This window comes from Rhinolophus hipposideros, assembly GCF_964194185.1.
Source record: "Rhinolophus hipposideros genome assembly, chromosome: 18".
NCBI classification, from domain to species: Eukaryota; Metazoa; Chordata; class Mammalia; order Chiroptera; family Rhinolophidae; genus Rhinolophus; species Rhinolophus hipposideros.
Genome location: NC_138064.1, coordinates 18,185,857 through 18,201,654, shown reverse-complemented (window position 1 = coordinate 18,201,654; position 15,798 = coordinate 18,185,857). Strand labels below are relative to the sequence as shown.

The following is a 15,798-nucleotide window of genomic DNA, read 5'->3' as shown; positions in this document are numbered from 1 at the left end:
GTTCTGTCACATCATGCAACAAATGAAGGCTATAATTAAGTTTTTACTTAAACTGTTGGGAGGCAATATGTTGCCCCCGAGGATATAAAAGTTCCTGTCTAGAAAGGCTTCGTCACAAACTGGCGTGTTTTGCAAACCCAGAAGAAGCTAAAGGGTAGCAAACAGAGCCTTCAAACTCTGCTAAGCCAACTAAAGAGGAGATACAGTGATTTCTTGAATAAACATGGTGTAGTCATGTTGTACCTTAAACAATTAGGTAGGCCCGTTATGTTATAAACGGAGCCCTCAAATGAATTTGTGGCAAAGAGATTTGTTTGCCTGAACTTTTGGAGGGTGATGGAATTCTAAATATACCCCGAATTCAAATTGTATGGGTTTTCTTTTCCTGAATCAGATCATAAGACCTAACGTAAATCAGACCATAAAAACATGCCATTTTATAGACAAAGAGCCTGAGGTACAGTGATTTGCCGCAGGTCACTCAGTTTGTCATGGACAAAAGCTCAAAGGCCCTGGTAACAAATACCCTCTAGTGATTTCCGGATGAGATTGTGAATGTGCGAACTTTCCCTGCATAACACGTTCTAGGACTAATTAGCTTTAAAATCTGCATAAAAATCGCACTGGTAGTGAATTTTCACTGAATATATTAAAACACACTGGAAACGATCCTCTCAAGAAATCTTTTGCAGAAGCCTACACAATTTCTGAATGTCTTTTACAAGGCCAGCGCTCTAAGCCCTGACCTATGGGGCCTAAACCTCTTTTAAATGCTCCTGCTAGGGGGGATGGGGAGAGCATTGTGTTGCAGGGGCTTGTAGAGAGCCATGTGCCTGCCCCCTGAGGCAGATGCCCTGGGCCTGGACTCGAACACTTGCTTGATTTTCCCCCAGGTACCATGGGAAGACCTCCGTTTTCTCTTTGGTGAGATCATGTACGGAGGCCACATCACAGATGAGTGGGATCGCAAACTGTGTCGGGCGTATTTAGAAGAATTCATGAATCCATCCCTGGTAAGACACTTTAAAAATTCACTTCGCTGAGGAGAAAATTCTGATGAGAAGTTTAAAATTTTTATTATATAACTAATTCTCAAATGATATTGAGGAGTCTTGGCTTTTTGTAAGTATATTCTAACCCACCGTCAAGAGAGTTTGGAAATTTGTTAGAAATACAGTCTTGGGCCCCATCCCTGATCTATAGAATCAGAATCTGTGTTTTAATGAGACAACCCAGGGAACATCTGTGCATGTGTGTGAAGCATTCTGACATGCCCTGACCCGCTGGACCTTCAGAATAACTGTGTGAGGTACGCAGAACTGACAGGTACCCCATTTTATAGACAAAGAGCCTGAGGTTCAGTGATTTGCCGCAGGTCAGTCAGTTTGTCATGGGCAAAAGCTCTAGCTGGAAGGTTGATGTATTGATTTCAATTTGAGGACTTGGGAAATTAGTGAAATCTATAGTTTTTCCCTGTCTTAGAAGCCATGGAGTTGTCTAAATTTCAGTCATTAACTCCTAACGTGCTCAAGAAAAATGTAGTGACTTTAGAAACCAGTTCTTCCTTCAGGGAGGAAGGGGAAGAGCACCCCTGTGCTGGAATTTAAAGAGAGAAGGCACCTTTACCCACTTCTCATCTTACCAACCCTACATCTGTATAGACCGAACACCCATGTGTTCAGGACCAGGGCTGTGTTTTTTGGCCAAAGTACTCAGACCTTGTTTTCTACATTAAAGTAGCTGAAAGTGGGGGCCACACTTTTTTCATGCTCTCTCTCTCTCTCTCTCTCAGAAAGTTTCCAGATTCATGGCCATTGCATGATTATTTTTCAGAAACCCAGCGCACCCTACGCCATGTCATCTCTACTCCCAACTGGACAGAACAACTGTGTTTAGAGCAGTGCCAATTTTTTATATAGTTTGAACAACCTTCTGTTTATAATTTATTGAGGACTTCACCTCATAAAAGCATTGTATAGTTCTGATCACCTTCCCTGAGTCTATTTTGAGAAGTAATGTGATCACGTATTAGAAAACATGCTGTATTGCAGTCTAATGTAGAAAACTTGGGACAGATTATTTTTTCACTACTTTTAATAATGTTAAACAATTTGGAGGGCAATGCAGGAAAAAACTACTTTCCTGCCATGTGACCATTAAGTGTTTCTTTTGATTGTGAGACTCTTGGTCTTCCTTCTGAATGAGCAGAATATCACAGGTCAGAAAGACACTTTCAATTTGACACAATTGGAAGTCGCTCCTCAGAAGAGGTCTGGGAGCAGGTTACCATGGAGACGGGAAAGATAAACAGTGTTGGAGCGCGACCTTTACAGAGGCTGATTTCTCAGAATGATGGTGGAGGTCAGGGGCAGAGTGAGAAGCTCGGGCTGATGTTTCCTCTCTGGCTCTGGCCTGAGGATAAGGAGCGAATTACTGTTGCCAAACGAGACAGTCCATTAACCTTCACAAGTCTGAACTCCCATTCAAATAATTGTAAAATAAAGACAGATGAGAGAAGCTAAGGGGCATCCCTGGAGTGTGTGTTAGACCTTTAGAAATGTCGGTACCTGCCTTTCCCATGCAGATCTGGTGTGGTTTTCAGGATCCAAGCACTGCATTTGCAATCTTGCATCCACACTGGACAGTGCTACCTGTTCAACTTACCAAAGGAAGGGAAAGCCCTTACTGACTTGGTGGCGGAGTCTGCAAAACCCCCGTTATTTCGTTCCCGTGCAAATGTTTCCTGCTCATGCTGTTTATGTTATTAGGAACTTGGTCTAACACTTCAGGTCCTCCTTTTGCCACCCCTCACATTGGTTAACTTGTTTGGAAAGTAGTATCTCTGGTTGCATTGGAACGTGATCAGAAAGCACCCCATTAGTGATGTGGGGTTTAGAGCTCCGCCGCTCTCATTAAAGGAACTGGAATGCTTTCACTGACATGAAGATGGGTGTGTTCGTTGTTGGATAAATGAGTTTGCAGTCAGCGTTTCTGGACAGCAATGTGCCTGAGAGGTTCTCTGGCCAAAGTTAGGGATCATTAATATTATTCTCTCAGGGAAGGGGCATGCTTGGCAAGGCTAAACAAGTACTACAGTCAATTACTTTTAGAAAATAAGGCATCTGGTCACCTGAAAGGTCTATCTTAAAAATCTATTTTTTGATGATAGAGGCTAACAGTTAAGAGGCTGGACTTTGAAGTAATAAAATAATTAAAAAAAATAATAATAAAAAAAGCTTGGGTTTGGGTTCAAATTCAATTCTCCTTGTATTTTCTGTGTGATTTTAGACATAACCCCGAACCTGAGCCTCAGTTTCATCACCTGCAAAACAAGAGTGGCCCAACTCATGGGTTTCTTGTCGGGATTAAATATTGGTGCAATGTTGGGACAAAATGCTTACTACATGGGAGATATTTTTATTATGAAGTATGCATTTTCCTAGTCTATATGTCATACTTGACATACTTTCTTGACTCTGTGATGCTAACAATGGAACCCATTGATTAAATCCCTGTTCTGTGCCAGGGGTCAGTACTACACCGTTCATGTGTATTATTTCTTCCCCTCACTGCAGACCTGCAAACTAGGCGTTATTATCCCTGTAATCAAACAGGAAACCGGAGAGCTTGCTTAGTAGCAAAGCCGGGATTTGAACTTGCAGTCTCACTGCAAAGCCCACAGGTTTTTCTCTGCAGCACACCGCGTTGGCTGGAGTGCGAATCTGTTTGTGGTAACTGGGGCACGAGTCACCCAAACACTGACCTGTGTCTGTACTGGGCACTGTGGGTGGCACAGGGTGACGCCAAGAACAACCCTGGACAATCCAGGAGTTGGAGTACTGGTTCTGCCACTAACTTTCTGTTCAGCTTTGGGCAGGACCTACCTGTGCCTCAGTTTATGCTTTTGTAAAATGAAGGTATTGTCTAGAAATTCACTAATGCACCTTCCAGTGCTAAAGACATCGAGATAATGTAATTCAACCTCAGGTAAGTTCTGAAAATCCCTCACAGCGCTTTGGGACCATGGCATTTTTTACTCATAGGCCCAGGACAAGTGCACTTGTTTAGACTTACTGGGAGCTACTTGTCATAAGCAGGGCTCCGTGGAGAGGCAGCGCAGGAGGGGAGTCTTTTATTAAATACCAGGAAGGAAACTGTAAAAAGGACGGCAGTCCTATAGAGTCAGCAGAGTGGCAGGATGTGGCTTTCTCAGTTTCTAATAATTGTGCCTGGCACTGATTCCTACAAAGGTGAGTTCAAGTAATTGATGATTTTTTCATGCTGTGGAAGCTCATTCTCCTTGAGCACGATTCCATAGGTTCTTCTTTTCTTTTTTGTAATAGCTTTATTGAGATATAATTCACAATCTCATAAAATGTACCAATTTAAATGGAATAATCCAAAGGTTTCAGTATATTCACAGTTGTACAGCCATCACCACCATCTATTTTAGAACATTTTCATCACTCCAGAAAGGAACTCCATATAGATGAGCAGTCACCATCCTCCCCTCCCCACCCTTCTGTCCCCAGCCCTGGCAACCACTAATCGACTGTCTGTCTCTACAGATTTGTCTATTCTGGACATTTCATATAAATGGGATCATACAATAAGAGGCCTTTTGTGTCTGATACCTTTCACTTAGCATAATGTTTTCAGGGTTCATCCATGTTGTAGCTTATATAAGTAGTTCCTTTTTTATGGCCAAATAATATTCCATTGTATCGGCACACTACATTTCGTTTATCCATTCATCAGATGGTGGACATTTCGGTTGTTTCCACTTTTTGGGTGTTATGAATACCACTGCTATGAACATTCACGTACAAGTATGTGTGTAGACATACATTTCCATTTCCCTTGGGTATATAGCTAGGAGTAAAAGTGTCAGATCACACGGTAACTCTATGTTTAACATTTTAAGGAACTGCCAAATTGTTTTCCCAAAGTAGCTGCACCACTTTCTATTCCCACCAGCAGTGTATGAGGGCCTGATTTTCTCCACATCTTGCCAATGCTTTTATTGTCCATATTTTTTATTTCAGCCATCCTGGTGGGTGTGAAGTGGTATCACATTGCATTTCCCTAAAGACTAGTGATGTTGAGCATCTTTTCCTGAGCTTATTGGCGATTTGTGTATCTTCTTTGTAGAAATGTCTTTGAGGCATAACAGTGACCTTTTCAAACAGCCCTCCCCCAAACACAAGATAGGTGGCCACAGTTCAGAGATCTTTATAGCTCTGGCCCCACCAGCAAGGTGCAGGTTTTCGTAAAAGCCCTTGAGTGGGAAGGGAGAACCGAGGTTCACATAGTTCCTTGAGTACCTTGACATCTTTAGTTTTCTTAAAGGAGGAGAACACAAGTCCCTGGATGAACCAATGCTTACTTTTCAAACTTTACTTGTTTGACATCATAGTAGGAATTTACAGTCGGACATTTCCCAGGCTGTCTATTCCTTTCCAGAAAATCAAGATGTACTTGAAATAATCATGTCTGCTCCTAGGACATAGGGAAGAACAAAAGTAACACTTATAAAAGCCTGCTATGTGCCTAGATGTCTGCATAGCTGGTCATTGCATTCTCACAGCCACACTCATTAGATTGCTAGCGGGAGCCTCATTTCACTGACAAAGAGATTGAAACCATGATAAACTGTCATTTTTTAAGGCCTCCAAACCATTCAGGGATGGGCACGGAACCAGGTAGGTCGGTCTGGCTGTAAACCTCAAGCCCTTTTCTCAGAGTTTGCTGTCCTCGGCTTTTCTCATTGCTGAACATATAAAAGGCACTCTTCCCATGTTTTTAAAGACTGACTAATTGTCTCTCCAGAAAGCAGGGACCATTTGCAGTCCCACCGGCATTACATGAATAGGCACTCAAACATCCAGTCTCCGCAGTGTTTTAACACTTTTAAGTGGTTCCACTTTTTGGTTAATTTCTTTGCTTGGAATTGTTTTTATCTTCTTGTTTCTATTGAAGGACAATTTCACTGTGGCTCTTTAAATTCCTTTCATCTAGTGAGCGCTAACAGAGAAGACCCAAGTCCTTGTTTATAGGAAATAAAGTTTGGTTCAGTTGTGTTGATTCCACTTTTGGTTTTATTATGCATATTTTCTGCCCATATTGTTATTTTAGCTAATTTATCTATCAGAGACTAATCAGATGAGTCTGAATATCCTTCAGTTTTGTTTTGGTCACCCGGCGTCAGGTGAAATTTTGATTTCACCAGTTTTGATTATTCTTATACATAAATATGAAATGACAGAAAACGTGAATAAATAATGAAAAACAAACCAAGCTAATAGATATTGGTAGTGAGATAGTCCAGGTTGCTCTTTCTAATATTCCTTGGGCCAAGATTTCTATTTCTGGCAATATAAAAGACTGAACTTGAAACTCCTCCCAGCCCCAAAATGAAATAGAAATGCTGACTCAGATGTTTAAAATGCCTTTTGGAATTGACAGACTGAGCATGACAGACCGAGGCAACGGAGCTTCATCTCCAAGGGCACAGACTGTCTAGGAAATCTGGGATTGCAGGTTTGAGAAGGAAGGAACAAACTGCCCTTACGGATGACATGATTGTGTAGAAAGTCACTTATTTTGTCCCCATTAGACTGAGAGTTCCTTAAGAACTAGGTCTTATGAATCTTTTATACTTCCAAGGCTTGTGTGAGTATATTAGGTGATCAATACATAGTATTGAATAAGAATGTGTGAATATTCACTTTGTCTCCGGGCAACAGCGTGAAGGGGCCAGATAGCATCACATACACAATTACAGAGACAAACCCCAGTTTCAAAAAATGATTTAGGAAATCTCGGCATACAATAACTATATTAGGTGATAGTTTTTTAAAAAGTAACATCCCCTCTCTATACATTTAAAACTGCATATAGACAGAATTTATAGCAAGAGAGACTGGGGAAATTAAAACAGATGTAATGGCCTCTGGGAACTAAAGAACAACCAGAAAAGAAAAACCAGACATTATGCTGCATGAACTAGAAAATTATAAACACTTGAATGACTGTCTATATTTATGGCTGGTCAGAGTCTCAGGCCTATAAATGCTTTTGCTACTTTGTGAAGAGCTACAGTCTAATATTTAGGTTTGCTATTGCTCCTCACACTGCCTTTTGTTAAGAACATTCCTCCACATGGAATGTCTATCCTCTAGCCCAGCCTCATGAAGTGGGTGGACTTGATGGGAGGCCTTATCACTCCAGGCTTTCATTCATGGTTTTGATTTCTCTCTGCAAGGGGGGGATGTGTGGGAGAATCGATGACTCGAAGCATGTGACAGGGTGCATGTGTTATGTCGCCCCAAGCAAGCTGCACACTGATTCTTCTTAGGGGTAGGCTTCATGTGTTCCTTGCACTCGTCCCGCACATCAGCCTGATGCCCTACACACAGCAGAATGATCACTCATGAAAGGGCCGTGGAACACTGCTGAGAGGCAGCTATCTGTGTAACATTGGGCTGGGACCTGCTTACCAGAGAGCTCTCAACACATTTAGGAAGCAAAGACCGATGCCCATTTTGTTTGGAACAACCAACTTTTCCTTTTTGGTTACAGATTGAAGATGAACTTATGCTGGCACCAGGATTCGCAGCCCCACCTAATCTAGATTACCCGGGCTACCACCAGTACATAGAGGAGATGCTTCCGCCAGAAAGCCCAACGCTGTATGGCCTCCATCCAAATGCTGAAATAGAATTCCTGACAGTAACATCCAACATTCTCTTCAGAACTTTGCTGGAGATGCAGCCCAGGAATGTACTCGTCGGTGACGAGCTGGGACAGTCCACAGAAGACAAGGTAGAGGGTCTTTCTTTTTTTCTCTACTGAGGTATACGCATATACAGCGTAATGTGCTAACCTGAAGCGTATGACTCAATGACTTTTTACCTTTGTATACGTATACCTAGACCCACCACCCAAATCAAAATACAGAACGTTTCCAATACTCCAGAAGGGTACTCATGCCCTTTGCCAGTCAATATGCCCCTCCCCCTCCAGCTCACTCTTACCTCTATCACCATACCGTGTTTCCCTGAAAATAAGACCGAACCGGAAAATAAGCCCTAACATGATCTGTCAGGATGACATCCCCTGAACATAAGCCCTAATGTCTTTTGGAGCAAGAGTTAATACAAGACTTGGTCTTATTTTGGGGGAAACACGGTAGATTACTTTTACCTGTGTTTGAACTTCAAATACGTGCCGTCTTATAGGATGTACTCATTTATGTCTAGCTCTTTCCATTCCACATTACACCTGGGATTCAACTATGTTGTACATGGACCAATAACTCATTTTAATATTCTATGATATGAATATACAATTCTTTATTCTTGATAGATGGATATTTGGGTTGTTTCTAGTTTTTCACCTTATGAATATCACAGCCATGAACATTCTTGTATGTTCTTTTGTCAACAAAGGTGACTCCCAAAGTTATCCATTTATACTCAGAAGTGGAATTGCTGGATCAAAGGATATGTTGAGCTTTCATAGATACTCGCTAACAGCTTTCTGAAGGGGTTGTACCAGTTTCACTCCCACCCACACTGTGGAAGTTCAGCCTCTCTCTCTCTCTCTCTCTCTCTCTCTCTCTCTCCTGTGGTTTTGTTAGGGGTAATGATATTCCACTGTGGTTTTAATTTTGCATTCCTCAGTGCAGGGACAATGTTGAGTATCTTTTCATATGTTTATGGCCATTTGGACATACTGTCATGTAAAGTACCTGTTCTTGTTATTTTCACTTTCCCATTTTTCTAATTGGGTTGTCAATGGATTTGTAAGGACTCTTTATTTTGTGTGTGTCCTTTGTATTGTTTTGCAAATATCTTCTCCAAATCTGGCCTGCCTTTCATTCTCAATGTGTTTTTGGCTCTGTCTTTTTTACATTGTCTTGGGAGATTGGCATTTTATTCTTTTGAGGGTATTTATTGCTCTAGAATGATGAGAAATGGACATCAAATTTTTTTACATTTAGGTTAAAATCTTGTTTCTCGTGAAATTAAAACCTGAATAGTTTATGTTTCCCAAAATAAATTAGCCTTTATTCCTCTCTCATAATTGTTAATCATGATTTGATTGACAAGGATTCAGCTTGTTGGAAGACACTAATCATCAGATCTAATTCCAGTGAAGTCCCAGGACTTTCCATATTAATTCTTGAAATTTTTCAATCATTTCTTGAAGTAAGGTCAATTGTTGAGATACTTGTTTGTAATTTAGAAGCTTTAGAATTCGTTGTATACTGCTTTATCCTGTAAACTATCATCTTCCTTATGTGAATGTTAGATTTGTTTTATAAAGATGAACAAGAAAAAAATTTGTCCATTTGGGAAAAGCTGTATTAATAGAAGCAGAGAGGTGGATGAGGCTTTCATTTAGTTTTTGGGTTTCAATCTTTCCAATAAGAAAGCTGATCATTAAACCAGAAAACGCAGAGCAAATGCGATAAAGATGGCTCAGCACCCCCGATAGGCAAACAAATGTTAGCAATGACCATGTCAGGAATGCTTCCTATGTGCTAGGCACTAACGAAAGCGCTTTACAAATATGTATTTAGTCCTCAATAGCTCTGAGTAGTATCAAGATCCCTATTTCAGGGAAAAGCTTAGGTAACTTCCAAGGCCAGACATCTAGAAAGGGCTAGTGAAGGAAACCAAATTCCAGCTGATTCCAAAAGCCATTCTTTTACCGAACTTCTCTACTACATTGTTTCATACTCTCTACTGCTGCTGTAAAAGAATTTAAGATTTCAGGACCTGACACATTCCCAGCTGTGAGGGGCTAAACCTACTTGCAAGCGTGATGTCAGAAGCACAGGCAGTAATCTGAGAAATCTCGGAGAGAGGGAATGCCGCCTGAGCCTGAAGACAGGCGATATTTCTCAATCTTTTGTCCGTTTTAGGTATTTGTTGGTTTTCCTCAGCTCAGTAAAACTGCTTAGAAAGAATAAATATGCACATCAGAGTACCACGTACATATTCATGTCTCCAATGTATAAATCTATTATTTCTTCAGGGAAACAATTATAGAAGATAGAGGCTTCCTTGTTGTTGAAAACGTTGATCTAAATTGCTCCCAGAATTTTAGGACATGTCAGTGGGGAAGGCAGCAACAGAGTCATCAGAATCAGGTCAAACTTAAAGGGCATCTTTAGCTCATGTGACTTTTCTTATTTTTTTTAATTAGTAGATTATAAAATGTAATACCCATATGCTGGGGTTCTACTTCCTCTGATCATATCTTTACATACAAATGAAATGTAGTTGATGACAGTTCTTATATTTTCTAAATGCTATCAGTGAATGAACTACAAACAAACAGCATCTCCTCCTTGATGAGATCTAAAGAAGGAAGGGTGGGCTGCACTGATACAGAAGTGAGCTGAGGTAGATGGCAAGGCCACTCTGGCCACCTCCTGGGAATAGGAGGCATCTTTTAAACACATTAGCAAGCATCTGTGGGGGTTGTATGATGTATTCTGGATTTAAAAAAAAATAGAAGATATATACAGAGGATGCGAAAAAATGTATACACATTTTAAGAAAAGAAAATTGTATTAAAATTGTAATATTCAATCTATACTGATAACAAAAGATGAATGCAAGTCACGTTTGACTTCTGCAATTACAAGAGGTGCTCAAAGTGGTTACCATCAACGTCCAGACACTTCTGATTACGGCAAACTACTGATTGAGCAATGTTGACCAAAGTGTCCGCTTGTACACATTTTTTTGGCACCCGGGGTGCCACACACACATATATATCTATACACACACACATATATATCTACATATCTGCCTGTGGTCACCGTAAACAAAAATGAAACAAAAAAGAACTAAATCTTTATGTGTTAATGATTTAAGGTTAAGAATGTCCTGGATGACATTTTGGAGAAACTTCCAGAAGAGTTCAACATGGCAGAGATCATGCAAAAAAACACAAATAGAAACCCCTATGTTCTTGTTTGCTTCCAAGAATGTGAGAGGATGAATATTCTCCTTCAGGAAATCCGTGTGTCACTTCAACAATTAGACCTCGGTTTGAAGGTAAGTTTAAAAGTGGGGCTAGCGCAGGCTTCCTGACATCAGATGACATTTACTATGTGGCCTTTCTTCTCCGTGCAAGGGGGAGCTGACATTATCTCCTGAGGTGGAAGCTCAGCAGTCCGCACTGAGTTACGACACGGTACCAGACACGTGGAGCAAACTGGCTTATCCATCTACTTACGGCCTCGCCCAGTGGTAAGCGACCCCATCCTCGCTCCCACTGTCCTTTATCAGCTTTGGTGCTGATTCAGTGTTCTGAATTATTCAGCCCCATAAAAATTATAAAGACTGTGCTTTGTGATTGTACTTAGTAAGTGTGCAAACTACCACCCGTTTCGTTTGAGTTTACTTAGTGTGTTGTTTCGAAAGCAAAAGTCAATTAAGAGTCAGGGTCAGAGCAAGATTCAAATTCTGTCTCTCGCTTATTAGCTATTTGATCTTGGACAAAATACCTGCCCTAATTTCTCAGTCTATCATCTGAAAAAATGTAGATAATAGCATTCCCCCATTGAGTTGTTATGATTTAAATGGCTGTGGGTGGCAACTTGAGTTTGCTCTCACGTTATCGTATACACTCATTTTCTTTTCTGTTCCTTTTAATAAATGCTTTTTAATTTTTTTAAATAAAAGAGAATTTATTGGCTTTTATGACTGAAAAGGTACTCCCAGTTTCAGGCGCTTTGCTTTATCCAGGAGCTTAAGTTTTCAACGTCTGGCCACTCTCCATCACGCAGCTGTCTCTCTCCATGTTGTTTGTTTGTTTATTTTCAATTACAGTTGACATTCAATATTATATTGGTTTCAGGTGTATAGCACAGTGATTAGACATTTATATGATATCCCCAATAAGTCTTGTACCCACCTGACACCAAATAGTTATTACAATATTTTTGACTATATTCCCTATGCTATACTTTACATTCCCATGACTATTTTGTAACTGCAAATTTGTACTTCTTAATCCTTTCACCGTTTTCACCCAGTCCCCCAATCCCTCTCACATCGGGCAACCTTCATTTTTTTGTTTGTTTTTTAGATTCCACATGTAAGTGAAATCATATGGTATTTTGTCTTTCTCTCTGTTTTCCTTAACATAATACCCTCTAGGTCCATCCATGCTGTTGGCAAATGGTATAATTTCATTCCTTTTTATGGCCAAGTAATATTTCATGGTATATATGTACTACCTCTTCTTTATCCTTCATCTTTTGATTGGAGTAATCTATTTATATTTAAAGCAATTATTGGTAGGTATGTACTTATTGCCATTTTATTGTTTTCCCATTGTTTTTGTAGTTCTCTATTCCTTTCTTATTCTCTTGCTCTCTTGTGTGTTAATGACTTTCTGTACTGTTGTGTTTGGATTGCTTTCTCTTTATTTCTTGTGTATCTCTTGTAGATTTTTAGTTTGTGGTTTCCATGTGCTTCATATATACCAACCTATGTTTATACCAGTCTGTTTTAAGTTGATGGTCATGTAAATTCAAACACATTCAAATATCACTACTATTTTTACTCACCCCCTCCATATTTGTTTTTGTCATTATTTTTTACTTCTTTTGTGTATATTTGAATATCCCTTAATTTACTGTTGTAATTACACATGATTGATCTTCCTACTTTTGCCATTTAACCTTTGTACTAGCTTTAGTGTTACTCGATCTATTGCTTTTATTGTGTTTTCCTTTGTTAGTGAGACTATTTTTTCTTTGCCATATTTTCTTATTCATATTTTTTATTTTTTTCCTTCTTCTTAAAGAAGTCCCTTTAATATTCTTTGTAATACTGGTTTGGTGGTGATGAACTCCTTTAGTTTTTTTCTTGTCTGGGAAGCTCTTTAACTCTCCTTCGATTCTAAATGATAGCTTTGCTGGGTAGAGTAACCTTGGTTATGGGTCCTTGCTTTTCATCACTTTGAGTATTTTGTGATAATCCCTTCTGGCCTGAAGTTTCTGTTGAGAAATCATCTGACAGTCTTATGGGAGTTCCCTTGTAGGTAACTGCTTTTCTCTTGCTGCTTTTAAGATTCTGTCTGTCTTTAACCTTTGGTATTTTAATTATGATGTCTCTCGGTGCAGGCCTCTTTGGGTTCATCTTGTTTGGGACTGTCTGTGCTTCCTGGGCTTGTATAACTGTTTCCTTCATCAGGTTTGGGAAATTTTCAGTCATTATTTCTTCAAATAGGTTTTTCAATCCTTTGTTCTCTCTCTTCTCCTTTTGGTAGCCCTATGATGCAAATGTTGGTATGCTTGATGTTGTCCAGAGGCCCCTTAAACTGCCTTCATTTTTAAAATTCTTTTTGCCGTTCCAATATGGTGTTTTCTGCTACCTTGTCTTCTAAATCGCTGATTCAATCCTCTGCTTCATCTAATCTGTTCTTGATTCCACTGAATGTATTCATTTCAGTTATTGTGTTCTTCACTTATTTTCTCTCTCTTTTATGTATCCTATCTCTTTGTTGAGTTCTCACTGAGATCATCGAGCATCCTCATAACCAGTGTTTTGAACTCTGCATCCAGTAGATTGCGTGTCTCCATTTTGTTTAGTTCTGTTTTAGAGTTTTGTTCTGACTTTCATTTGTGACATATTTGTCTCATTTCAGCTGCCTCCCTATTAGGTAGATCTGCTACGTCTCCCCGTCTTGGCAGAGAGGCCTTATGAAGTAGGTGTTCTCTGGGGCCCAGTCACTTGAGCCAGGTGCTCCAGGTTGTCTTTTGTGTGGTTTGTGTCCTCCTGTTGTAATTGAGCTTTGATTGCTGTTGACACATCACTGGGTGTGACTGACCCTCAGGCCGACTGGCTATGTGGACTGGCTATGACTACTGAGGAGAAGCTGCTGTGCAGGGGCTGACCCCACTGAGCGGGATTCACTTTAGCATGGTGCCTGCCAAGGCACCAGTGTCACTTGTGGCACTAATTGGACGGTGCTCTGTAGCCAGGTACCAGGTGTGTGGTTTGGGGACCTCTTGGGAGGTGCTCCAGTGCAGGCTAAGATAAGCTGCTGCCTCTGTCCAGCCCAGGGCCACCTAGTAGGAGCTACTAAGTGATCTGCAGTTGGTAGCTGCCTGTGCTGGGATTAGACACACCTGGGAGTGGTTACGCTTTGAACCGAGACCAGCCGTCATTAGTGCCAGGCTTGAGGCCACTTAGCAAGAGGTACATGGTATGCCAAGGGCAGCTGCTGCTTGTCTGAGGTTTGTGGACCTTTTAGAGATTTTTTAGGAAAGTCCTCAGCATGGACCCAAGTCAGCACTTGGGTGGATTAGCGTCTGAAATGTTCTGACTGGGCTTGTGAATTGGGGAGGGTGGGTCTCAGAAAATCACCAGGTGGGGCAGGTTAATGGCGATGCAGATTTAGAGTCTTCCTGCACCAGCTGTGTGCGGGGAGGTCACTTTAGTCCTGGAGAGAGTTGCCCCTCCAGCCTTCACCCTGAAACTGGTTAATTCAGTTACTCCCATGTTTCCCTGGCACTTTTCGAGCTGCTGTCCCTTCTATGGAGCTTAGGGTGTTTGTAAACAATGTGAGTCTCTGTGCAGGCCCTTTAAGAGGACACCTAGGTCTTCGGCACCCCGTCTTACCCAGACAGAATCCCTGATGATTTTCACAGTACTGTTATGGGGATTCCTCTTCCCAGCACTGGTGCACTGGGCTGCGACCCCTCACTCCTCAGGCGGGACCTCTGCAGCAGAGATGTCCCTCCCAATTCTTAACTACCATATGTGGGTGTGGGCCGGGCCCATTTCTCATGTCTACCACTTCTAGCAGTCTCAACCTGGCTGCTTCATATCTTTATAGTTCTATCCGGCTACTCTTAGGTGGTTCTCAAAGGTGGTGGTTCTATAATTTAGTTTTCATTTGGATGGGGTTGTGGGAGGAGGTGAGCACAGTGGTTTATTACTCTGCTGTCTTGACAGCAGGTCTCTATAGCCTTATTTTCAAAGCCAGTGATTATTAATGCCATCTTAGGGCTTTTAAAAGTAGTATGGTATGCCGTAAATCAGACTGTCAGCATGTGGGTGTGACGGTACAGATGTGTCACAAAGCCAAGGACAGAAATTCACCGTTCCCTGAGGGCCAGTGTTATTTCCACCCGTTCCTTGGCCTTGGTAGTCAATACAGAACATTTCATAAGGTTCTCTCTATTCCCAACTTCAGTACAGATTCTTTGTCCCTGCTTTTCTGAGTCTGTCTTCCATGAGTCAGAATGCTACTCTGAGCCTTAAAACTGGAAAGTCCCATTAGAATTCCAAATGACTGTACATGGAAACTAGCCCCCCCCCCCCCCGCCAGGCACCTAGTGTTTGCTGTGTGGAATGTGTGTCAAGACAGGCGTGGGAGGTGCAGTGTGGAAACGCCACAGATGACAGCACAGAACACAGGGAAGGGGGAGCAGAGCCTCACTGGATCTATTAACACTTCAAATACCCCAAATCAAACACTGTATCTCCAATCAAAAAGTTGTACTTACACTTAAATTTTATACGATAACTTTGGACTTATTTCCACCATCTTATTTTGTGTTCTAATTTCTGTTTCTCTTCTTTTTTTCCAACCTTTTCTGACTTGTTAGTTTAATAGTTTTATTTATTCCATATCTACCCCTGGACAGTTCCTATTTTCGTGGAGATACTTTCCGTTGTAACATACACACTTTTGATTTTTCAAACACAATGTCAAGTCAACACTTTCCTGTAGACATTTTAATCTCTCTGAACATCAGCC

The 15,798-nt window shown here is 40.9% G+C and overlaps 1 protein-coding gene across 1 annotated transcript in view; it reads left to right on the top strand.

The window, feature by feature from the left end:
- Window positions 1-15,798, top strand: part of DNAH11 (dynein axonemal heavy chain 11) — a 287,853-nt gene that overhangs the window by 266,964 nt on the left and 5,091 nt on the right. Inside the window, exons 75-78 of the mRNA XM_081079668.1 lie at window positions 894-1,013; window positions 7,582-7,824; window positions 10,893-11,075; window positions 11,155-11,270. Coding sequence (XP_080935794.1) covers window positions 894-1,013; window positions 7,582-7,824; window positions 10,893-11,075; window positions 11,155-11,270 — 662 coding nt within the window. The remainder of the gene's footprint in view (window positions 1-893; window positions 1,014-7,581; window positions 7,825-10,892; window positions 11,076-11,154; window positions 11,271-15,798) is intronic.